This window comes from Typopeltis vanoorti, chromosome 14 (genome assembly GCF_054136105.1).
Source record: "Typopeltis vanoorti isolate ZY-2024b chromosome 14, IOZ_Tvanoo_1.0, whole genome shotgun sequence".
In the NCBI taxonomy this organism is placed as follows: Eukaryota; Metazoa; Arthropoda; class Arachnida; order Uropygi; family Thelyphonidae; genus Typopeltis; species Typopeltis vanoorti.
In genome coordinates this window covers 93,523,932-93,549,232 of record NC_143562.1, presented here as the reverse complement: position 1 = coordinate 93,549,232, position 25,301 = coordinate 93,523,932, and the positions used below count along the sequence as shown (strand labels likewise).

At 34.7% G+C, this 25,301-nt stretch overlaps 1 protein-coding gene across 2 annotated transcripts in view; it reads right to left on the bottom strand.

Annotated features, from left to right (window-relative positions):
- Nucleotides 1-25,301, bottom strand: part of Dhx15 (DEAH-box helicase 15) — a 158,389-nt gene that overhangs the window by 89,777 nt on the left and 43,311 nt on the right. For both annotated transcript variants that reach the window (XM_090404090.1, XM_090404089.1), the window contains exons 4-5: nt 16,234-16,424; nt 3,466-3,667 (exon numbers count right to left, since the gene is read on the bottom strand). In XM_090404090.1, coding sequence (XP_090260216.1) covers nt 3,466-3,667; nt 16,234-16,424 — 393 coding nt within the window. The remainder of the gene's footprint in view (nt 1-3,465; nt 3,668-16,233; nt 16,425-25,301) is intronic.

Here is a 25,301-nt window from a genome sequence, read left to right as displayed (position 1 = left end):
TTGGATACAGCAACAAGAAGACTATTTCAAATTATTAGCATCTCTTAATATGAACGTGAAGCATTTTGTTTTTTGAAAATATGTAGGTATTTCTGCTCCTTCATATGGTATAAAGTTCAATACTTATCATAGAAATATTGTAATTAAGCAAATGAGGAGTACCTTCACTTTTTGTTTTGTAATAAACAATATTATTTTGTACATGCAGGATATTTAGATTTGATTTCTCAGATACACATCATTCAAATTAGCTATGAAACAAATCCCATTAAAATTCAACTTGTTTGAATCTATTATTACAAGCACCTTTCAAATTAATGCTTCTATTAGATCATGCTAATTGTTGCATTTCTAATTTGAAGAAGGCAATGCTAGATTTCAAATTACTAGAAATTTATGCAGAGTATTAACAATTCGATTCAAATTAATTTTCCATTAAGACCTACTTGCTTCTTCCTCCTGTTCCCCTCTATAATTCTGTATTTGAATATCTAATATTAAATGGGCCTTCAACTAAACCTTTAAATCAATTCTAAATCTGTAGTGAAGATTCTAATTCTTCATTCAATAAAAATTCCATTATGCTAGATGTTATCATTACATATCCTGAAAATTTTATAACAATCATCAATATCTTGTTCATATATTTCAATAATCCTGAATTAAACAAAAAATCTTTTATCATAGTTATCGAAGTTGCAAAAATTTAATAAATCTGTCAGTTAAAAATTAAAGTTAGTTCTAAACATACCGTTTTGCAAAACACTCTAATATTAGGTCTTTTCTTGGTTCACTACATTTGTTTATCTATAGATATATTGACAATCAGAATATATATATATATATATATATATATATCATCATCATCAAATTCCTGCCATGTACTCTCAAGGGGTGTACAGGATATGATAGTACTACATGAAAAAATTTACATCATTACTAACTTCCTATCTACAATTTTCCTCCAAATCAGTCTGTTACTTGTCAAGACTCCAACATTATCAGATCTTATATTTCTATTGTCTAACGCACTTTGTACCCTATCACTCCATCTATATCTTGGTCTTCCTCTGGGTCGTTTTGCTGCCAACCTGGCAGAGAACACTTGTTTGCTAATCTTTCTTCGCCCATTCTGTTTAAGTGACCATACCACCTGAGATTAGCTCTGCTAACAGCTATATATATATTGAAATTATCTATTCCAATTGTCAATACATCAGTGAACATATTGATGTTTATTCTTTAATTTGCAGACAGATCACAATATGGAGAGCCAAATTGACTACAAAAACACTTTAAACCAAACTGAACATTACTAACATGAAAAACCTTATTTTTAAATGGCAGTTGTGTATTCCAGTCCCTTCCCAATTCTAACTACTGGGCTTTACTTGTTCCCACCTAACACTCTGATGGCTCTCTTGTAATAAGAGAGCCATCAGAGTGTTCAGCATTCCAACTTTGAAATTAGTCCATATCTAATTTAAATAAAACAGTGGCAAATCTTTACCCCCACCTATCCTTGAACAAGGATGCAAAGCTCTCCTAAGTTGATCAAGGTTTTGGGAAGAGGGATGGAAGTAGAACCACATCTAGCTAGAGCATCCCAGGTATTCTAAAATGCTTAAAAGGATAAGGTAAGGAGACACAGATAGCCAGTACATATGTACAGCAGTCTCTTCTTGAAGATATGGATCCAAACGCTTCACTCAATAAAGACAAGCATTATCATCTTGTAGGATAAATGTCTTCCCTATTGTATCTCCAAACAGATGAATGAAGAGGATCTAAGAACTACTCTCTATAAATTACAGCATTCGTGATTGTGCTATTAATATCATATTAAAAACGAGGATATTAAGAAAGAACTTAATATTGTTATTATCCAGGAATGTGTTAGCAGAGCTAATCTCAGGTGGTATGGTCACTTAAACAAAATGGGAGAGGAAAGATTATCAAAACAAGTGTTCTTTGCCAGGTTGGCAGAAAAAAGACCCAGAGGAAGACCAAGATATAGGTGGATTGATACAGTAAAAAGTGCCTTAGAAGATAGAAATATAAGATCTGATAATGTTGAAGTCTTGACAGGTAACAGATTGATTTGGAGGAAAATTGTAGATAGGAAGTTAGTAATGGAGTAAGTTTTTCATGCGTACTATCATATCCTGTACATCCCTTGAGGTTGCATATCAGGAATTTGATTATGTGATTGCGCTGAGAAGCACATACAGGTTAGTGCATCCCCAAACCATCACACTACCACCACCACAAATGTCCCTTTCATGGTTGTTAGAGGAATGAAAAAGTGTCCCCTGGTTCTATCCAGATTGGAGCATGCACCTCTTATCACTTCGTGGAGCAAACGACCCCCCCCTCCACCTCCAAATGGTGTTCGTTCCAGTTGACATGAAGCCTGGTTCACAGACATTCTCATTTGTGGCATAGGGATAGGGGCATGCAGATTATTGGTCACCTAGCATATAGACTTAACCTTTGTGAAACCTTCTGTACAAAGTGGAAATAGATGCAAATATTCCTGTAGCCAATGCAAGATCAGATCATAGCTGATTTGAACTAGCATTCCTGTTTCAGCAAGCAGCTAATCAGATATTGGTCACCCACTGCAGTTGAAGTCCGTGGCTCCAGGACACACACTGTTTTTGACTGATGAAATTGTTTCCACAGTCTGTAAACCACAAAATGCCTGACTTTAGTGGGCCTCTTATCTTACAATGGCTCGCCACCTGAATTCATTAGTTAAATGATATTTTGCAGACATTCAAGAATTCTGCTATCGTGAAATCTCTTGTTCTCACTACATACATGAAATGGAAAACTACTCTGAAACTCCCATTTTATGATGAGACACATGCATGTACCGCTGACAGCACCACTCATTAGCACACCAGACTCGATGCCACTTTTCAGATAATATATCTGACTTTCATATATTTTTTCCCCTTTCTCCCCACATTATCTCAATTTTTCTCTTTGTTGCTTGATTGATGAAAACCAGTGTACAAAGATTAGGATTATGGAACGTAGATCAAGAGAACAGATTCAGAGGAGAACTGTGGACACTGGTAGATGTGGGAAGAAGGATGACATGACTAAAGAACTTCTGGAAGTGTGTTATAGGATATGAGTGGATGAAGTTGAAAAGAAGACAAGGGAACATCCTTAAAAGTTGAGTTTGTGTACATTTAAAGAAGGGGGGAAGTGAGAAGTAGATTTTTCTGTCACAGAACAGTAGGTGAGTGACCAGTTTGTTGAAGAGATGAGCACACTATGTATGAATCAGTTTCAAAGACGGCATGACAACTTATGTGAGTGATGAGTCCTTGACTCCACGAAAGTTGTAATAAATTTTTCCTTCATGTACTTAAATATCAAAAAGCATTCCTTTTCAAATTATTTTTTTCAATGAGTTAAAAAAAAGGAAACAAATCTAAAAGTTTTGCATACCTGAAATTTACCAGCATCAAGAGTAGCACTCATAACAACAATCTTCATATCTGCTCTTTGACCAACAACTTGTTTCAATACACCCATGAGAATATCTGTAGCTAAAGTACGCTCGTGTGCTTCATCAAGTAGAACAACACCATATGCTTCTAGTAAAGGATCACTCATTGCTTCTCTCAAAAGCATTCCATCTGTCATATACCTAAAGGAATATTTAATAATTAATTATAGAAAAAGATCACAATCAGAACAAAGTTCAACAAAAATTATCCGTGACAATAAAATGATTTGTTTCAAAATTTGCAATTACTGCATGACTGAAATTAGATGGTTTTGGTAAATAATTTTATGATATTATAAATATAACTTAATTTTATAAGTTTGGAATTAAAATGGTCCACTGAAAGAATAATCCTAAATACCATATTTCATCAAGGAATGAATTATTATAGCCCAATTATAGCAGTAAAATAATTTGAAATGTGTTACTTTAAACTGGATTTAATCATAGCCAATGGGGGAACATATCGAGTGGTCTTAAATCTCAAAAACACACTACAATCCTACTTGGGCTAATCACAGAGAGACCAGTGAACTCTTGCAAAACATATACTTACCTGGTAACAGATTCAACAAAAAAAAGCTAAAATCCATGCATCCTTTAACCACAAGGCTATTCAGAGTTCAAAAAATTCACAAAGCTGGTATACCCTTTGACTAACAATGGATGGGATCAGTTCCCCTAACTACTTCTTAAATATCTGCTTTCTGCTTTGTTAAAGAACCATATCCAACATTCCAACTCCTTCATCCAGAAATCTTTATATTTTGTCCAGAAAGTGACAATTACACCATGTCATCAGATATCCACGTGAGTATGGAGATCATTTCATTGTTCATTGACATCCATATTGACAAAGTTCTTGAGCAGATTCAACAAAAAAGCTAATTTGGCCATTGAATGGCCAAATTTTCAAAACAGCTTTTCAGCTCACAATGAGAAGGCCTTTCTCCACTATGCACTGACATATTCATGGAAAATTTTTAAAAATATTTTCAGCATCAGCCAATCCAAAACTTCAGTCTGCTGAAGACTATTGTCAATGATATCTTCTTCTGGAAACATGGCACCACTGAATTAAACCATTTTCTTACCTCAATCAACTCATTTCAGAAATGGAAATTGAATGAAGAATACCCTTTCCAGACATTTTTATCACAAAAAAAAAAAATGCAAATAACGGCTTTATGCTCGATATCTACTGCAAGCCAACTTGTACTATCATTAATTTCATGCATCTTCGCTGTACCACCCTTCACGAAAATTGGCATTATTCATAAGCTAACAAAAAAAAAGTTTTACTTCCTCCTAAGAAATGAGAATATAATCTCATCTTCCTTTTATCCTCTTTTACCTTGCAGTGTTGAGGGTTTATTAATCATCGGACCTCAAATCGTTCACAGGATAAGGTGGTCAAGCCCTACGCCCCAGTGTATTCTATGTCCTGTAGTGTTGAGTTCTCAAGGCCGGTTTGCCTTGAGAACTCAACACTTCGCAGGATGAAAAACCCCAGGATAAACTGTAGAAAAAACCCTACTGTCCACGCCCAAGACCGGATAACTTGGTTATGGCTGAGGAAGATCCTTCAGCTCCTCACTTCACTGATGGGAATCGAACCTAGGACACTCCTTCCCCAGACATATGGTTGCGAAGTGCACAGCCACTAGGCTAACTGCACAGACTTGAGAATGTAATGAGAACATAAATGAATTACAAACTCTGTTCGAACAACTGTCGACAGGTATCCAAAAAACTCATCCAAAAATTGCTTTTTTCTAATCCCACTTCACAGCCAAATCCTGATACATACTGTTTTAAGTCCTTACTAATCTCTTTAAACCTCATGATATCAGGGTGGCTTAAACCTATTCTCAATATTATGAGTCTTCTCTGCTCCCCTAAAGACAATCACTACTACAAATATCCTGGGGTTTTACAGAATTCCCTGATCAGGTGCTCTTTCATATACAAGTCAGACACAGAACATCTTAGAGACAATTTGGGATTTAACGGCAATTTGGGATTTAGCCGACCAAATTGTATTCTTATTGGTTAAACCAAAATAAAAAAATGATGGTACAACATGACAAAATTTCATGCCAGCTGGGGCGTCGCCCGGTTAAACAAGGCCCCCATTGTTTTCGCCAGGGAACCAGGGCGAACAGCGAAAAGTCAGCTACTGGAACAAATCTGAAAACAAACCCCAATTCAACATCACCAGAGTTAAAGATCGGTACTATCAACGTAAGAAGCCTGAATGGCAAAGAAATGGAGCTAGCTGAGGAATTAGATAAGTACCAGATCGACATAATAGGGGTGACTGAAACAAAAAAGACCAAAACTGGTGAGATCTTTCTGAGCAATAAATACAAAATGTTATATTCAGGCAACGACAATCAAGGAAAAGAAGGAGTAGCCATAGTATTCAACACAAAATACGAGGCTAATCTTCTTGAATGGCAGTCAGTCTCAAGTAGAGTAATGTGGGCAAATATGAGAATTGGGAACTGGACAATGAGACTTATTTGTGCCTATGGTCCCACAGAAGGTTCTACTAAGGTAGAAGTGGAGGAATTTTTTGAGGCTTTAGAAAAAGCAACTGACACAATGAAAAAGGAAAAGTTGGTCCTTGTTGGGGATCTAAATAGTAGAGTAGGAAATGATTGTGAGACATACAAAAATATTTTGGGAAAATTTGGAGAAAAGAGCAAAGCTAATAATAATGGCAAATATCTGTTGGATTTCTGCTCAGGACATGGACTGGTTATTACTAACACCATGTTCCAACATAAAAATGTGCACAAATTCACATGGAGAGAAGAGGCTAGGAATAAGAAAAGTCTCATTGACTATGTTATTGTTGATAGTGAAGTTTTCTCCCTGGTGCAGGACACCAGAGTGTACAGAGGATTTGAAATTGGAAGTGATCACTATTTAGTCTTGAGCAGGATAAAATTGAATTTCATATTGAAAAGAATAACATGTAAGAAAGTTTTAAAGCGAATAAAAGTTGAGCAGCTCTCAGATGTGAACTGTAGACTAAAATACAGAAATATTATTGAAAAGAAAATGAAAGAGTTTGAGAACAGGAATCAAACCTTGGAGATTCAGTGGCAAACTCTGAAGGAAACATTGATTGATTCTGCCAGAGAGGCATGTGGTGAGGTTGTGTGCAAGGATAAAAAAATCAGAACTCCCTGGTGGACACAGGAAGTTAAAGAGGCAGTGAAGGAAAAGAAGAAAGCATATCAAAAGTTCCTGGCAAATAAGTCAGCTTTTACTCTTACAGAATACAGAGACAAATGTAAGAAAGCTAAACAGTGTGTAAAACTAGCTAAACAAAAGTCATGGGAGGACTTTGGCAAGAATATAGAAAATAAATATCAAGAATGTGGCAAAATATTCTGGAGGTTGTTGAAGAAGCTTAGGAATGGAGGAAAGAGTGCTGTAAAAGGAATTAGAGATGATAAAGGTGAAATGAAAACAGGAGAAAAAGATATCCTTGAAGTATGGAGTAATTACTTTGAAAAACTGCTAAATGAAACAAGCAGTGATGACAGCACAGTGATAAAAAACACTGACCAGGCATGCAGTCAGGAATACATATCCATACTTGAAGTAGAAAAAGCCATCAAAGGCTTGAAATGTGGAAAGGCAGCAGGAGTAGATGATATTCGACCAGAAATGCTGAAGTATGGTGGTATAAGAGTCTTACAGTGGCTGCACTGCATAGTTCAGAAAGCCTGGACAGAGGGACGAATTCCCGATGATTGGAGTAGAGCTCTCATAGTACCCATATATAAAAAGGGAAATAAAACTGAATGTGAGAATTACAGAGGTATTTCCTTACTGAGTGTTCCTGGCAAGATCTATGCAAGTATACTTGAGAAACGGTTGAGAAGAATTGTGGAAGAAAAGCTTGGTGAAGAACAAGCTGGATTCAGGCCAAATAGAGGCTGTCAGGATCAGATCTTCACTTTACGACAAATAGTCGAGAAAGCATGGGAATATGACAAAGATCTGTATTTAAGTTTTGTCGATTTGGAAAAGGCATATGACAAGGTGCCAAGAGAGAAGCTATTCAATACGCTGCAGTTATATGGTGTCAATGGGGCATTATATCAAGCAATACTTAGTCTTTATTTGAGTTGTGATTCAGCAGTTAGAATTGAAGGAAGTACAGGAAGGTGGTTTAATGTTAAATCTGGTGTGAGACAAGGATGTACATTATCCCCTCTGTTATTCATTATCTATATGGATCACATTATGAAGGAATGTGGTATTAAACCTGATATCAAAATTGGAGATGTTAATGTCAGCTCTTTGCTTTATGCGGATGATGTTATACTTCTAAATAAATCCGCTACAAGTCTGCAAGATTCTCTGACTAAATTGAATAGCTGTTGTAATAGATATGGTATGAAGGTCAGCAATAAAAAGACAAAGACAATGAAAATAGGCAGAATCATTGAAAATGTCAACTGTGTTGTGAATGGAGAACCTGTGGAACAAGTAAAACATTTCAGCTACTTAGGCACAATTTTTACTGAAGATGGTAAACTAAATATAGAAATAGACAACAGAATCAGCAAAGCTGGTGTCGTGGGAAGTCAATTGAATAAATTCATATGGAATAAGAAAGAAATTAGTCGGAACACTAAACTAGCTGTATACAAGACTGTGTTCAAACCAATTTTAACTTATGGATCTGAGAGCTGGGTCAGAAGTAAAACACTTGACCAAAGACTAGAGACCGCAGATATGAGAGTCCTGAGAAAGATTAGAGGTGTGAACAGATGGCATCAATGGCAATATCATATTAAAAATGAGGATGTTAAGAAAGAACTTGACATTGTCAGCATCCAGGAATGCGTTAGCAGAGCTAATCTCAGATGGTATGGTCACTTAAATAGAATGGGAGAGGAAAGATTAGCAAAACAAGTGTTCTCTGCCAGGTTGGCAGCAAAACGACCCAGAGGAAGACCAAGATATAGGTGGATTGATACGGTACAAAGTGCCTTAGACGATAGAAATATAAGATCTGATAATGTTGGAGTCTTGACAAGTAACAGACTGATTTGGAGGAAAATTATAGATAGGAAGTTAGTAATGATGTAATTTTTTCATGTAGTACTGTCATATCCTGTACACCCCTTGAGGGTACATGGCAGGAATTTGATGATGATGATGATGATGAACACACAAGAGGGAAGTGAAATGTAAAATTTGAATGACATTCTGATTTTGCTAATAAAAAATACTGTGGCTGAAATAAAAAGAAACCACGTGGTTGTGTAATATACTACACAACAATTTCTATAAAATTTCATCAAATTAAGCAATCATTACAATATGTAATTTCAATATATTTTATCTGTATCACTACAAATGATTCAAATGAAATAACTGGGAATGGTTCAACAACTTTCGTAAAGATTTGACATATCCAAGTAAAATCCATTCAGCCAAAGTCCCAGAGACTTGCACATTGGTAGAAATACAAAATTAACGACTAGATTACTTGCAAAATGCATATGCTATAATGGTGAACCCACTGAATACAATATACAGTAAAGATTTACAAAAGAGAACATAACTAAGTTACATCTCTTAGAATCATATGAAAAAAGGGAATAGCCACAACCTTCTGATACATCCAAGAATTACTACTCATGAAACCCTCTACAGGGTGATTCAGAACTCTTGGGCCAAACTTTAAGGGGTGATAGAACACACCTAAACAAGTGTTAGATCCTGAATGAAGGACTCTTGCAAAGAAATCATTCATTCAGGATTTAACATGATAAATATTACTAATTAAGGAGATACTTGCACATCAGCTAATAATTATGAAAAATTTCTTTATGTTATGTGATAATTTATAGTTCATATGTGCCATATATATTGAAATTTATTCCTGTATAACTGAAATGAGAAGCAGAGAATTTTGTGTCAGAATAGTAAGAATTATGTAAGGGAATTGTTAAGCTATTTGTAAATTCCATTAAGCTGTCTAGTACATTACGAAATTTCCAGAAAGATAATATGTAGTAATCCAGAATAATCGTGTATAATCTGTACAAGTCGAGCGTAGCGATGGAGGCTATACCTATGCAGAAAGTGACGTCAGAATGACCACCTGGAATAGGGTAACCTAACAGATTAGGGAGGGTGTAGGATCACCCAAGGGGCATGAATGATGGGGTTCGTAGGTAAAAAAAAACACATCGAATAGAGGGCGCCCAAAAGGGTGAATAAAAAAGAAGATGCGCGCGATATTACAGGGCTTTTTTTCTTCTTCAGTTCCTGGATTCCAGTTTTAGGTTTGTCGGGGGATTCGTGAGAAAGCGGTGAGTCGACTACTGTGATATCAGACGACGAGTCCTATTCTTGAGGATTTCCAAGCGAAGCTGATCGTATAACGATGGCCTATGCAGAATCGAGCCTTCGAATAAAGTCCCATCAAAGATGAACGGAGAAAATTTCCTGCGGAGCGGTAGACAGCACACCACAGTCCGGAAATGATTCAAAGAAAAGCATAGTACATCGCCAGGCGCAAAGATGGCCGATAACTATACAGTAAGATAATCCAGATCTACATGAGATGGCGGCATGAAAACTGAAAGGATCCGGTAATGTAAAGAATTTCATTCTATGTTAAAAATCACTTAGAAGAATAAGAAATTTGTGTATATGTAAACTAAGGACACTAATAGAGAACTTTTAAGTGAGAATTTGATCGAATTAGTTAAGACCATGTGGAACAAAGAAGAATTCTTGATAGGCAGTATTTTGATAAAGAATGGCTAGGCTTGACTAATGAAATTTAGAATTAAGATGGTTATATTGATAGAGTATTAATGAAAGTGTTCAATGCGTGTTCTGTGAATAACTTGTGAAAGGAATTATATCCTAGTAGTGTTATGCTTACACTTAATCTTAACCTTTTTGTAATTGAAGGATTTAGCTTACTCAAATTCTTTGTTGTGATTTAGTATATACCTTAACTTAGAGCAAGCTTTGTTCCATTGAGTATTTGAATTTTCTTAACTGTAAATGTTTTATGCTTTTCCAATAAACATGTTTTGTACCTTATACCTGAGTTTATGCCTGATTACGAATTCAAACCACCACTTATGAAATAGAACCTTTTGGCAGGAAGAATTAGATATTACTGCTTAGGTAAGATTCAGGTCACGACTGCTAACTGAATCTGCACAGTGCTAGCGTAAGATTAATTATTGTGTGTATCCCTTTTGAATTTAGAATTGTTTCCCTGAAACAAGAGTCTCTTCTGTTATATGAAATTGGCTGGCGCAGCATAATAAAAATTTTGCCAACATTCGAAGAGGAAATAGATCTGAATTAATATTTTAAAGGCACAACAGTAGATTAGAAAGAGGGCTATTTAGAGGTAGAACAAGGTATAATGTAGAGAAAACAATGACGTAACACAAGCACTTTTCGTCATACAATGCATAGTCCGAACTCAAGCGGTGAAGCACTGGAGGGCACTTTCCAGTGAACACATATAAGCGCTGGTTTTTGCAGTTGTCGTTATTTCTACCGTGGAGTGCAAAAAGGATGGATTCTTTCACAAATCAGGAGAAGGCTGACATACATTTCATTTACAGAGCAGCGGATGGGAATGCAAGGGAAGCCCAAAGACTGTACCAAGGGCGCTTTCCGACCAGATGCGTGCCTGATCGTAAAACCTTTCAGTAATTGCACCAGTATCTGTGCGAAATGGGCTGCTTTGTCAGCGGCATGCAGGATACAGGGCATGCAAGGAGTGTGAGGATGGCACGTGTTACAGAGGAAATTCTATGTAGAGTTGCAGTTCGTCCCTAATGTAGCACGCGATCAATTTCCCATGCTGTATGTGTGCCCCAATCGACGGTGTGGCGAGTTCTATGAGACAAATGATTACACCCCTACCGTGCACGCCTTGACACCAGCAGATTACCTGCCTCATGTGGATTTTGCACAGTGGTTCCTGCAGCAGACTGCAGTGTAGCCTGACTTTGATACACGTGTCTTATTCACTGACGAATGCACCTTTACACGTGAGGGCATTTTTAATACCCACAATTATCATGTGTGGGCGAGCAGAAATCCGCACGCCACACTCGTACCAATGGCGTTTCTCCATAAATGTTTGGGCTGGAATCCTACATGACCATTTGATTGGCCCATACCTTCTGCCAGCACGACTGAATGGGAGAACGTATCTCGTATTTTTACAAGAGGTCTTGCCAGAATTGCTGAACCCTGCTCCAGCAAACATTCTGACACATGTGTGGTTCCAACACGATGGAGTGCCACTCCATTTCAGCGTGGATGTGCGGAACGCCTTGAATGCAACATTTCTAGGACGATGAATTGGTCGGGGGTTGTCCCATCACTTGGCTGCCACGATCGCCTGATCTCTCATGTCTGGACTTTTTTCTATGGTGCCATATGAAAAGCCTGACCTACGATAGCCCCATCGATTCCAATGAGAACCTTATTGCCAGGATTTCTATTGCTGTACGAGAAATGCCTGGTGTTTTCGCCAATGTATGCCAATCACTTCGAAGGTGTGAAGCCTGCATTAATGTTGGCGTTTGCTCTTTTGAGCAGTTTCTGTAATTTGTTCAATAAAATTTTTTAATTTATGTTCTGTAATTTCTGCAATTGTTTCAAATCTCCTCTGTCATGTTTGTGTTTCTTCATTTCCTGACACAGTAGTTGCTAACCCCTAAAGCTTCACCGCTTGAGTTCGGACCATGCATTGTATGACGAAAAGTGCTTGTTTAAGTGTGTTCTATTACTCCTTAAAGTTTAGCCCAAGAGTTCTGAATCACTCTGTATATGAAGGAGATTACACAAACAATTTTCACTATAACAAATTACTATAAAGACTCAGCCATTATCCAATTAAGTAAAAATTATTTTTAATGAAATTCACTATAGACAACATACCACTGTATTCTTTTCTTCCTATTTTCTGTAACTATTCCTTTTTCACTTTGATACAGTTAGAGCCAACTATATGAAAAATACAGTTGGCTATATAGAGAATAAATTTATAACAGATATGAAATTATGTTTTAATCCTTTACCCAAGCATAAGCAAACAAAGCTTTAGTACATGAAGTATCTTCATGACTAGAACGCCTACGCTGCTTGGAAAGAAGTCAACAGACACCATCATGAGCAAGGTGCATTGTGCCATGTAACAAGTCACACGTTTGCAGACTGTATAAATTGGAGGAAGATGATGCTCCCAAGTCAGTGTAACTGTGTATGGGCAAAATGACTGCGAGAGTGGAACTGATGAAGTTTGAAAGAGGTGTTACTGGATAGGATGCCATGTTGCAAGCCTATCAGTTTGGCAAATTGGGACATCCCAGGTCAACAATCAGTGATATCATCATCATTATCAACCATTGTCGATCCACTGCTGGATGAAGGCCTTTCCAAGATTACTCTCCAAAACTCTGTCCATGTCACTCCTGCAAATCTGATGATATCAACAATCCACCATGTTTTAGGTCGGTATCATGGTTGTTTTTCTTCTCGTGGAATCCAATCCAGTACTTTTGTCCATCATTGATCTGGTCTTCGATCAATATGTCCAGCCCACTGCCACTTCAGATGTTTCACTCTTCCTATAATGTCAGAGACTTTGGTCTGGTTTCTTATCTATGTATTCCTTTTGTGATCCAGTCTTGTGATAGCAAACATTTCTTTCCATGCTAAATTGTGTTGTTCTTAATTTTTGAATTTCCTTTGCATTTAGTGTCAATGTTTCACAGCCATATGTCAATATAGCAAGAATACATTGGTTAGAAACTTTTCTCTTCAGGCATAATGGTAGTTGGCTTTTGAATCTTGAATATAATTTTCCAAATGCTTTCCACCCAAGCATCATGTATCTTTTGATTTCATCTGTGATATTTTGTTCCATTGATATCTACTGTCCTAAGTACAGTGGTGCCTTATAGTTCGTATTTAATTTGTTCCAGAAACCTGTTCGAACTATGAATCGTTTGAAGTCCGAATCAAGATTTTACATAAGAAATAATGGAAAGCGAAATAATCTGTTCCCATATCCAAAAAATCACAATAATTTTTTTTTTGATTTTATCTATTTTAGGTTTTTTAATGTTAATAACTTAGAAAAAATTAAAAAATTTTATTTTAATTATTACAACATAAAAATAACAGTGAAGAATTTTTTTTAATATAAAAATCCCAAAGACGAAAATAATGCTCCCGTTGTTAAGTGTCTTCTTTTTGCTTCTTAGCTGGAGTTGAGAATGCCGATTCAAGCTCTCTTTTTTTCTAAAGAGAAGAATCCATCTAATGTTGTTTGGTGCTGATGATTTTCTTTGATATTTTTAAAATAACCCATCACATTGTCATCGAATAAGTTGATATTCCTGGTCACTACTGTCTTATTAGGGTGCCATTTTTCCACAATAGCTTGTGTTCTAACCCAAACAGAGAACAATTCTTGAAGGTTGGCATTGGAAATGCATCTGTTGGCGTCCTTCTCTTCCATAAAAATTTCTTTTTCCACTTCTTTTTGTTGTTGATCGTGAAGATGTTGAAGTTCTTCTGTGATGAGTTCGGTTTTTATGATCATTTATTATCTCCTCTACATGCTCATCACTAACCTCTAATCCCACAGCTTTACCCAATTTCATTTACAACAGACTCTTCTTCACAGCTTACTACTTCACTGCCTGAAATACAATCTGGCCAGAGTTTTTTCCAAGCAGAAATCATTGTTTTAATAGAAACTTCTTTCCATGCCTTATCGACAATCCTTAAGCAATGAAGAATGTTGTAATGCTCTTTCCAAAATTCTTTAAGAGTCAGTTCTGTGGCACTGGTTATTTCAAAGCACTTTTGAAACAGACTTAATATACAGTTTTTTGAAGTTTGAAATCACTTGCTGGTCCATGGATTGTATGATAGAAGTGGTATTGGGTGGCAAAAACTTTATCTTGATGAAACTGAATTCACCAACTAAATCCTCCTCTAAATTTGGGGGATGAGCAGGAGCATTGTCCATCACTAGAAGAGCTTTTAATGGTAGATTTTTTTTCAGTAAGATAAGGTTTTACAGTGGGAGCAAATTCTTGATAAATCCACTCAGTGAAAAACTCTCTGGTAACCCACACTTTCGTGTTGGCCCTCCACATAACACCGAATTTACTCTTTACGACATTGTTCTTTTTAAAAATGCGTGGAATTTCAGAATGATAAACGAGCAAAAGCTTTATCTTGGTCTCCATTAGCATTACCTGGTGCAGTCTTTTCTTCTTTTGTGATATAGGCATTTTTTTTTTCCAAAAAAGACCTGTTTCATCACAATTAAAAACCTGTTGAGATACAAATCCCTCACTACCCACGTACTCCTTAAAGATTTTTACAAATTTTTCCACTTCTTTTACATCGGCACTTGCAGCCTCTCCATGCATGCCAACACTATGGATCCCAGTTTGTTTTTTGAATGATGCAGTTACAGCACCATGTCATAAGAATGCTGCTGTAACTGCATGTTTGTGAACATGAATGCCACCATACTTGAGTGGCCTCCAAGAACTCTGATCTCAGCCGAATTGAACATCTGTGAGATGAATTGGAGCATCAGGTGAAGTCAAGGGACATCCACCTATAACAGTCCAGGACCTCATTACAAACTTACAGGAAAAATGGTCCAAAATTACTATTGTACACTTGTGAAAATCATTCCCGTGTGCGTTGACTTCTTTCCAAGCAGTATATATTGCTAGGGTCACTACCCAGATGGTTTTAACCTCTACACTTTCTACATCTACCTGTAATCCAAAGCATTTCCCATAATGCATAGCAGTGTACACAACCAAAATAAGTATGCTTTGCATCATGAGATACTTCTCTTCATAACTGTTTGCTACAATTAAAAGGATGTAATTTCTGTTATAATTTACTGGGTAACCAAAAAAAAAAAAAAAAAAAAAAAAAAAACTGACTATATAAAGAATGGTACTTAATGGATAGATAACTAATCCAGCATTTATTAAAAGACAACAAGACAAAGCCAATCAATTAAATTTTCAATGTACAAATTGAAATTGTTATTTCAATTTGTGAAAACCCTAAGTAAATATCACACATCACTATGACAAGGCTTGGTTCCACAAAGTTATTTTTCCATCAGATACTAATGCTTAGCAAATATCCCTTTTAATGCATATGGATTACTATACAGTAGCAACATAAATCTCGATATCTGCAGAGAACAGTACTAAGATGGCATCACATACTATTATCCAGAAAATTTAGATTTACCATACCATGTTGAAGACTTGGCTTAAAAAAAAAAAAATACAGATGTAGCAGAATCAAGGAAGAACCTAACAAGTTTAGACTACATGTCCACAATTAAACAGAACATACAATTAAACTTTTCGAACATTAACTGTTACTCTTTATGAAATCAGATGCGAGATGTACAAGAAAGTTTCTTTTGATAATTTCTATTTATTTGTACATTAACTGATTCTAAACGTTATATGATTAACCTACAAAAAACGTATTTTTCATAATGGAAAAAAAAAAAAAAAAAAACAGAATAAGCATATTCTTAATTTCTAAAATTATATGGCAACAATTTAAATAACTAAAATCATGCTTATTTAAAAGAAATTATGATGAAAAAAAAATCTTACTTTAATATCGTTTTAGGTGATGAACAATCCTCAAACCTAATGCTATAACCAACTTCTTGTCCTAGCATTACATCCATTTCTTCTGCAACACGAGCAGCTACACTCATAGCAGCCACCCTCCGTGGTTGCGTACACGCCACCCCCCTTTTTATGCCACTTTCACGAAGAAATTCAACACACCACTGTGGTATCTACAGGAAGAAAGCAATAAATAAATTCCAGTTTTCTAAATGAAAATGTAATTGAAGTTTACTAATAAGGAATGATTATAAACTATAGCTTGCAGAACATGAAAGCAACAAAGCCTTGAGCAAGGTTTGGATGCTTTTATATCCTGTCTTATGTGGAAGAACTAAGTCTGCACATCCACAGAAATGATTTAATTCCTGTATTGAACCTTCTTACTCAAGAATAGATCAGATGGTTCACAATCATGGAAGATATTATATATTTCTTATAATTCTTTATTAAAACTCATAAGACTTATTCATATAAATGACTACACAACAGCTGGTAACACCACCAGTTAACACACCTGTTTTCATTAAAATTTGTGAACTATAGGTCACATACCCCAAACACAAGAATAAAAACAATGTAGAATAGACTAATATTGAGTGACATTCATAGCAGTACCTACTCAGGTGTGCAATAGTGAGAAATGTAAAAACAATGCCAAAAGATAAAAGCTGCTTTGCCTTTAGATGCTACTGAGGAAACATCATGAGGATGTTTTTGTGAGAAGTGAAAATCCAATGTTCTTATTGTTAAATAAGAATTTGGTTGCTCATATCCTTATCTGCAAATGTACCAGCAGATGTTCTCTTTCAAAACAAATTCTTTTCTCTAGACGTAGTAACATTATATAAAGACTACTTTAAGTGGCAATCCCCCATCATCCACCTGACTCAATCATTTCAAATTAAGTTGAACAAGTATGAAACGAATTATATAAATGCTAATCCGCTCTTTGTATGTTGCATACACAACTTTAACAAAATGCAATTCAAATAATTATTTGCGCACCTTCAGCTGAAACAAAAAGAACAAGTTATTCAGTTTGTTTTCTCATAATTAAAATGAATAAATAGAAAAAAAAACAATGAATAAAATCAAGTTCCAAGAAGAAAATATGACATATTTCAAAACAATTTATTGCCAGTATTGATATGTTTTGCTTTTTTTTCTGTACTATTACTGCTTATAAAGAAAATATAATCTGAAATATCTGTAGCACATGGTTTACAAACAACACACATTTATAATTCAGGATGTATGTGTTAATTTTGAAACTACACTTAATTCCCTGTGTAATACAAGTGACTGATATAACTTTTTTAATTATTTCTGAGACAATTTTCAGCAGATAACCATACAATTTCCCAATAATGAAACCAAAGAAGAAATATGCAGAGTAGTACATGTAACATTTTTTGGTGTTATTAAACTGCAGAAAAATCACTTTATACTTCTCATGACAAATATAAAATATGTTTTATGTCAGGAAAAATTATAATAAATATCTACTTAAAAAAAAAATAAAAAAAAAAAAAGCCAGGCTGAAAGTGAAAAGGCTGTGGCTAAAATAATCAAATCACAAAGAAATAAGGATTTAGAATTGCCTATTTCAAGAGAAATCAGTTCTTATTTTTTTTAAATGGTAAAAACTTGCTGGATAACAAATATTGTTATAAGGTGAGGGGATAAAAAAAAGTATTAAAGAAAGGAAGACAAAATTAAAAAATTAAATTTTTTTACAGATTATAGACCTCAAAAATAGAAAGCTCAATCCAAATACAGTACAAAAAAGAAACACTTGAAAATATACAATACTTTAGCAGTGTACAGATTATTATATGGCAGTGAAATGTGGGCAATAAACATGATAATAAAGAATAAAAACAAGTGAAATGAGATTTATGAGAAGAACTGCAAAATAATTTTTCATCTCGTAAACTCAAGAAAATTGACCGTAGAACCCATATTATTTTCAAACATTAAAATATAGTGTGTTGGGGTTAGGGACCATGAGATGGTGGCACTTGTTGAGCGGTCTCTCTTCACTGCATGCCACTTAATTAGTGATAGCCTTGGGCCAGCTATCTCTGATTGGGTACCAGTAGAGATTGAACTGCCCACTCAGTCTCCAAAAGTTAGACAGGGCTAAAACGGCTTCGCCTACTCCCTATATGGGAATAAAAAAAAAGGCATTAGCTTTAGCTTAGCTGACTGTAAAATACACATTATTAGACCCAAAAAAAGGAACAAAGATATTTTAAAAGAACTAAAAATGAATAGAAGAAAAACCAACAAAAATAGATAGAACATGTAAACCGAATGGCCAACATCCGATATCCTAAACAAATAATAAAATATAATCCAATTGGAAAGAGAAGGCTGAGTAGACCTCGAAAAAGGATATTAGATGGATAATGAGACCAGAACAGACCAATATGGTCTATATCTGTACTTAGCATCATGATAATGATGAGAAAGGAAGACAACTTTATCTACAAACATTACAACCGAAACTGTCAGGTCATGTGAATCAAATCTCTTCGTTACTATTTTCTAAATTCTTCGGGAACACTATTCCAGTTCAGGTTTCTTTTGCCTAGATCTCATCTGATCTCTCTACCTTTCCCTGTGGTCCTCCTCCTCTTGGCCCCTTCCCCTAAAATTTCATTTCATACATTCTTTTTGGCATCCCTGATAAATTCATTCATTAGATGTCCAAACCACTTTATATAATTCAGAAGCATTTCTTCAACACTTTTTTAGTCCCTAAACCATTCCTAATACCCATATTTCTTATTGTATTTCCTGTTTTTACCAACATTTTCTTTAAAACTTTCATTTCCATTTCATTTATCTTTCTATTAGTCTCCATATCTTTGCTGCATAAATCGAAATGGGCAGTGGGACCTTACTGTCCCAAAGCACACTACTTACACTGTTAGAAAAGATTTGGCCCAGTGGAATCCTCTTCATTATCTTTTGGTCTAACCTCCATCACCAGAAAGTATATTTGAAGTTTTCACTACTCTTCAAAACTTGCCTGTTGAGCCTAACACCATTAACATTTACATTCCTGTATGATTTAAAACCATACTAAAACTCACTCTTTCTGCTATTCATATGTAACCCAAAGTTCTGTGTAACACTGTTCTATTTGTCCAGCTTCTTAATTCTTCTTCTGAATGTGCCCAAATCACCAATCTGCAAACACAAATGTTTCTCCTTTCTGAGCATTAACCATATCTAGAACACTATGAACAGCAACAGAGATAAGACAATTCCTTAATGCAGTCCATTTTTAAGTGTAAACAGAAAATTTTCTATGTTTATCTTTTCCACACTTTCCCACTTTCTTCCCTGTCAAACCCAAAAGATTTTTCCAAATCAATAAATGCCATAAATAGGATTTTTCTGAATTCCAAGTCTTTCCGTCATTTCTCTTATAGCAAACAATTTCAGTATCAAAAGCACTGAAAGAGCAACAGGAAGTAGGTAAACAATTTCAATTAATTAAAAAATCATGTTTAAAGTAATGGCAACAGCTGTTCACTAAATATTAACAGAAGGATATTAAATTTCGATATTTTTTTTTTATTTGAAAAAATAATCTTCACAGGATTCTTTCAATAATCATGCAAGTTTATAAGTACTGAAATGAAGTATCAATTTGTTCCTTTTAATGCAATAATATGTAATAATTCCATAAGAACAGGGAATGCAGTAAACACCAAGAAGAGACCAAGGAGAAACTGTCTGGTGAAGAAGAAAATCAGGAAGTTTATGAATAGGAGAGGCAGAATTTTTTTTTTTTTTTTAAATAAAAAACTCCTTCAGAAATATTTTTAACATGGAATAATTATCCTACTTTGATTTATATCAGGTGGCTGCTTAGGTAGCTAACTATTAAATATTCATGTAATGACAGATATTTTATAGTCATTTAAACAGAGATCATTTCATATTTGAACCACATGTTAACTTGTAATTTGCAATGTAAATTGTAATTAACTTGTAATGTGACTTGCAATTTGATGTGGCTTAATTTGACTAAATGAATGATGGATGTCTGCACAAATACATTGTAATCTAAGGGCAAATATAACTTTGAACTTCTACAACTCTGCAGTTGTAATTGAAGATTATAACTAAAAATTCAGATGAATCAGCCTGTGGCAATTTGTATAACTGACGACTTCGAGCAAAAAGCGAGTACACATTAAAATTTTTGAAATGTATGTAAAGAGATCATGTGGTAGCACTCGCTGGATAAAAGGCAAAAGGCTGAACTAAATGAATTGTGTTTGAATGAAGTGCTTTTCATGAAGGAATAAAGTTGTAAACTTGGATCTCTTGTAATGTCTTAAAGACATCATCTAGATGATTTCACACAGGAAAGAATTATTAGAAAGCTTGAAGAAGGATGCAGAATTACTGATATTGCCAGAGTTTGGAATCTCAGAGTTGTATCCAGGATCTGAGCAGCATTTCAAACCAATGAAATGTGTTCTAGATGTTTGCTAAGAAATCATCCTTGCTCTACCACGGAGCACAAAGACAGATTTTTGTTTATAATAGCAAAACATACTTAACGCACCATGGCAGAGCAGTTCCATTCAAGCACAGGTACGTGTATATCTTGACAAACTATGGCAAGACATCGGCTTGTAGTTTGCATCTTTTACCCACAGCTCATCTGAGAGCATGTTTTCCATAAAAACTCAAGACACCAATGGCCTAATGTACTCTTTACAGATGAGACATTTTAGTCTTTCCTCCAATTCTAGATGACAACTGTATCATGGAAAAAAACAAATGTTCTTTTCCATGATAGTCATCCAACTTCACATTCCTGATATGTATCCTCAGGAGATGGACATGATAATTATGATAGTACTACATGAAAAAGTGACATGATTACTAACTTCTGATCAACAATTTCCCTCCAAATTAATCCGTTATCTGTCAATACTCCAATATTATCAGATCTTTAATTTGACTAGAATCGGAAGAAAGACTAAAATGTGTGGCATTATCATTGTACACCCCAAACTGCAATGCAGCTCTTACGTTATACCATGCTTAACAACAAGTGATTTAGGAGTTTTTGAGGCAAACTGGCCCCAAAATACCATCACAAGAATGTTCTTCAAAGGGATAGATATGACAGTGCGTGGCAGGTCATGGTGTGGAGAGGCATTATGCTTAACGAATGTACCGAGCTACGAGTGCTGGAAAAAGGGACTATTGCCTGGTGAACAATACTGCAAGGAAGTTCTTTGAGATCGTGTTTGACTGTTCCATGATACTGTAGACAAAGAATTCATTTTTATGGATAATAATGCCACACTGCATTGTACACAAGTGGAGATATTTCTTGAGAACGAGGATATTAATCAAATCTGGTGGCCAGTACACATCCCCCAGATCTTAACCCCATAGAACGCATTTGAGACAATAGGGAGACACACTGCTGTTCGAAATTTTCCACCAGTAAACAAACAAGGCCTTATCCTTGCTCTGAAAGAGGAGTGGGTCAGTTTGCTTCAAGAACCTAAATCACTTATTGCTAAGCATGGTATAACATGAGAGCTGCATTGCAGTTTGGGGTGGACATAAATTCTTTAAATATGTCCTTAGGAAACTTGTAACTTTTGACAAAACTTGCATTTTAATTTGTACGAAATTTTTAACACATTTTTTGTGTAATATAATTTATTAGTATGCTGGCAATAAATTTATGTCTACATTTGACCATAACCATGAAAAATTTCCCATATAAATATAAAAATGTAGCTTGTCCTTAGCTCTTCAACAAGTGTATATCTTCCAGTGAAGGTATATAATTAATGTGCTTTCTACAGATGGAAAAATTAGAAATCATCTGGAAGATGTGAAATGAGAATCCAGTAAATATCACATTCTAGGATAAATTTGTTAATTCTGATGCATGTAGTTTCTTATCCATTAAATATTTATAAGAATACTACAGACCTTTAGCTTAAAATAAAAAAACTTAATACCAGTATTTTAAATCTATGAAACCAGGATACTAGTATTCTCTCAATAAGCTTCGATGACAATTAAGTGCAATAAATTTAGGAAAAAATAATAACTTGAATTTAAATGAAATTTTTATTACAATAACAAATATTCTGACAAAAAAAAATTGTTAAAAATATAGTTTTTCAACAATATATATACACACATATATATTGCAAATTTCAGATATGTTAAGTATCCACACTATATGTCCAAATAAAGCGAGCTCTTAAGAAACAACCAATCATAGTGTTATTTATCATTTAAATATTAATTTAAATGCATATCTGATTAGCAGCAGAAAGTTCCCTTTCAGATTCTATGCTGGACTGTGCTATTGTATTGAGATAGTCATATCCCTCTTTATAATTGAATATGGAGTCTACTTTCCTCCTCCCCTCCCAGCAGGTTTACCTCCCTTATTCCCTCCCTCAAAAAAAATACATTTTTAAACATTTTCTAGGATTTGAATTTCTCAAGAAGGAACAGTTAAAATCTTTCATTAATGCCAAACTCAGGTTACCTTTTATTGACAGTATCATCTCAGAGTGCAGCAATTTCTTATTTTGGAAAGAATTTGTGGGAAATTGATGTTCTTTTCCATGATAGTCTTCCAACTTCACATTCCTGATATGTATCCTCAGGAGATGGACATGATAATTATGATAGTACTACATGAAAAAGTGACATGATTACTAACTTCTGATCAACAATTTCCCTCCAAATTAATCCGTTATCTGTCAATACTCCAACATTATCAGATCTTTAATTTGACTTTTAAGGCATTTTATTACTGTATCAATTCATTTATATCTTGGTGTTCCTCTGGGGTCTTTTCCCTGCAAACCTAACAATGCCTTGTTTTGCTAATATAGCCTCTTCCATTCTGTGTAAGTGACTCAAACTCCTGAAATTAGCTCCATTAACACATTCCTGAATGCTAACAATGGTAAGTTCTTACATAATATCCTCGTTTTTAATGTGATACAGTCATTGATGCCATCTGTGCAGTCCATTAATCTTTCTCAGAACTCTCATATCAAAAGTCTCCAGTCTTCAATCAAGTGTTTTATTTCTAATCCAGCTGTCAGACCCATAAGTTAAAATTGCTTTATTTCATGTGCAAACTACAGAAAATGTAAGAGTATACATATAAACAATTAAAAGCATAAAGCATACATTTAAAGAAACAGACATTAAAAGAATATGGAAAGACAAAACTGCCACTTGTATAAAATGTCAGATTTCACTCATCCAGTGATTAATATACTTTAAAGCTGTTTCATTAGACTGCATTAAATCTTCTCAGGTACATATTATTAATATCTATTATTATTATTATTAATACATGACACCTCCAGGGAGTCCAATTAAGCAGCATTGCAGAAGATGATCCTTTCTGCTAAAAATATATTGTAGCAGATTTATTTACCAAATTTGCATCATAACTGATAAACATCAGTTGTTATGCAAATTAAGTCTAGAAATACAGACCACATTCACCTATTTCTTCTATTAGTTGTAAGCAACTTGCTGTACACATTCATTATTCCAATAATCAACAATTGTTCAATTACAGTCAACATATCTTTTACCTTCTGATTTAAGTTGAGCTATTTCGTTAACTACCGTTTTTTTGAAAATGACTGCTGTAATCAGTACCCATTTTTAATTATTACTGGCAATTTAGGTAAATTACTAAAACTTTTGATTAATGCTCCCTTTAATTTTTGCCAGCCCCCATGCAAAACATTTTGTGCACAAATTTCCAGAAGTAATGTGTGCACCTTAGCACCTCGACAATAGAAGCACACAACTCTGTCATCCTCGCCATATCTAAATATTTCACTATCTTACATGTAGTTCTTTGGCATTGGAATTGCTGTTTCAACATATTTGTCCAGCCACTCAAATGTAAATGAATTTACAGTTCTTTTCTGTCCATTTTGACATTAACAGTTTGACTCACTAAAACTGCTAATGTAATTCATATTAACGTTGCTCTTTTTTTTTTTTTTTTATCTAGCTGTAACCTGTAAAATTGTGAGCACTAAATTAATTCACTGTTTGCATGAGTTCAAATGAACTGCCTAGATAGTAGACGCTAAACAAAATTGCATCTGAAATTTTCTAACATCAGTGTCAGTGCATCTACATGGCATAGGTTAAAAGTAACTAATTAGTGTATTAAGTTTGAATGGATTAGAATAATATTAGAGTGGAGACATGGGAGAAATTAAAAAATAAAATAAGTGACAAGTATAATATATCCTATGCATTTTTAAAGTATGTTCACAAAAATTGAATGCAAATTAGAAATTCTGAAAGGAAAGATTTTGTGCACAGTAACTAGATGCTTGCTCTCTAAGAAGTGTGAGAGCATGCACACCACACAGCTTAGAGAGGAACATTACTTTTAATGACCTTATTAATTTTATAATCTTTACACAAATAAATCAAATATTTCATATATTAGTATTGAAAAAAAAAAACAGTATTTTTTACAAGTATTTGAATATCAAAAAAAAAAAAAAAAAGACCAGCCTCCTTGGATATTAGTTTTGTAAGCCCTATCCCATAGACTCAACATTATACTAAAAGGAAATTGACTATTGCAAACTATCCACTATAACAAACCATTGTATATAAGATCCCTTGTGAGTGAACTATAAAAAACAATTAATAGAAAAAGTTAATAGTTAATAAAAAAGAAATATTTAATGTGAAATATTTCTTGAAGACATGCAAAATTAATATATCAAAAAGGTTTTTTTTGCAGGGATTTTAAATTGGAACGAATCACCGTTTAGTCTTGAGCAGGATAAAACTGAATTTCATATTGAAATATTGAGCAGCTCTCAGATGAACTGTTGACTAAAATACACAAACATTATTCAAGAAAAAAAATTAAAGTTTGAGAACAAGAACTAAACCTTGGAGATTCAGTGGCAAATCTTGAAGAAAACACTGAATGATTCAGCCAGAGAGGCATGTGGCGAGGTTGTGTGCAA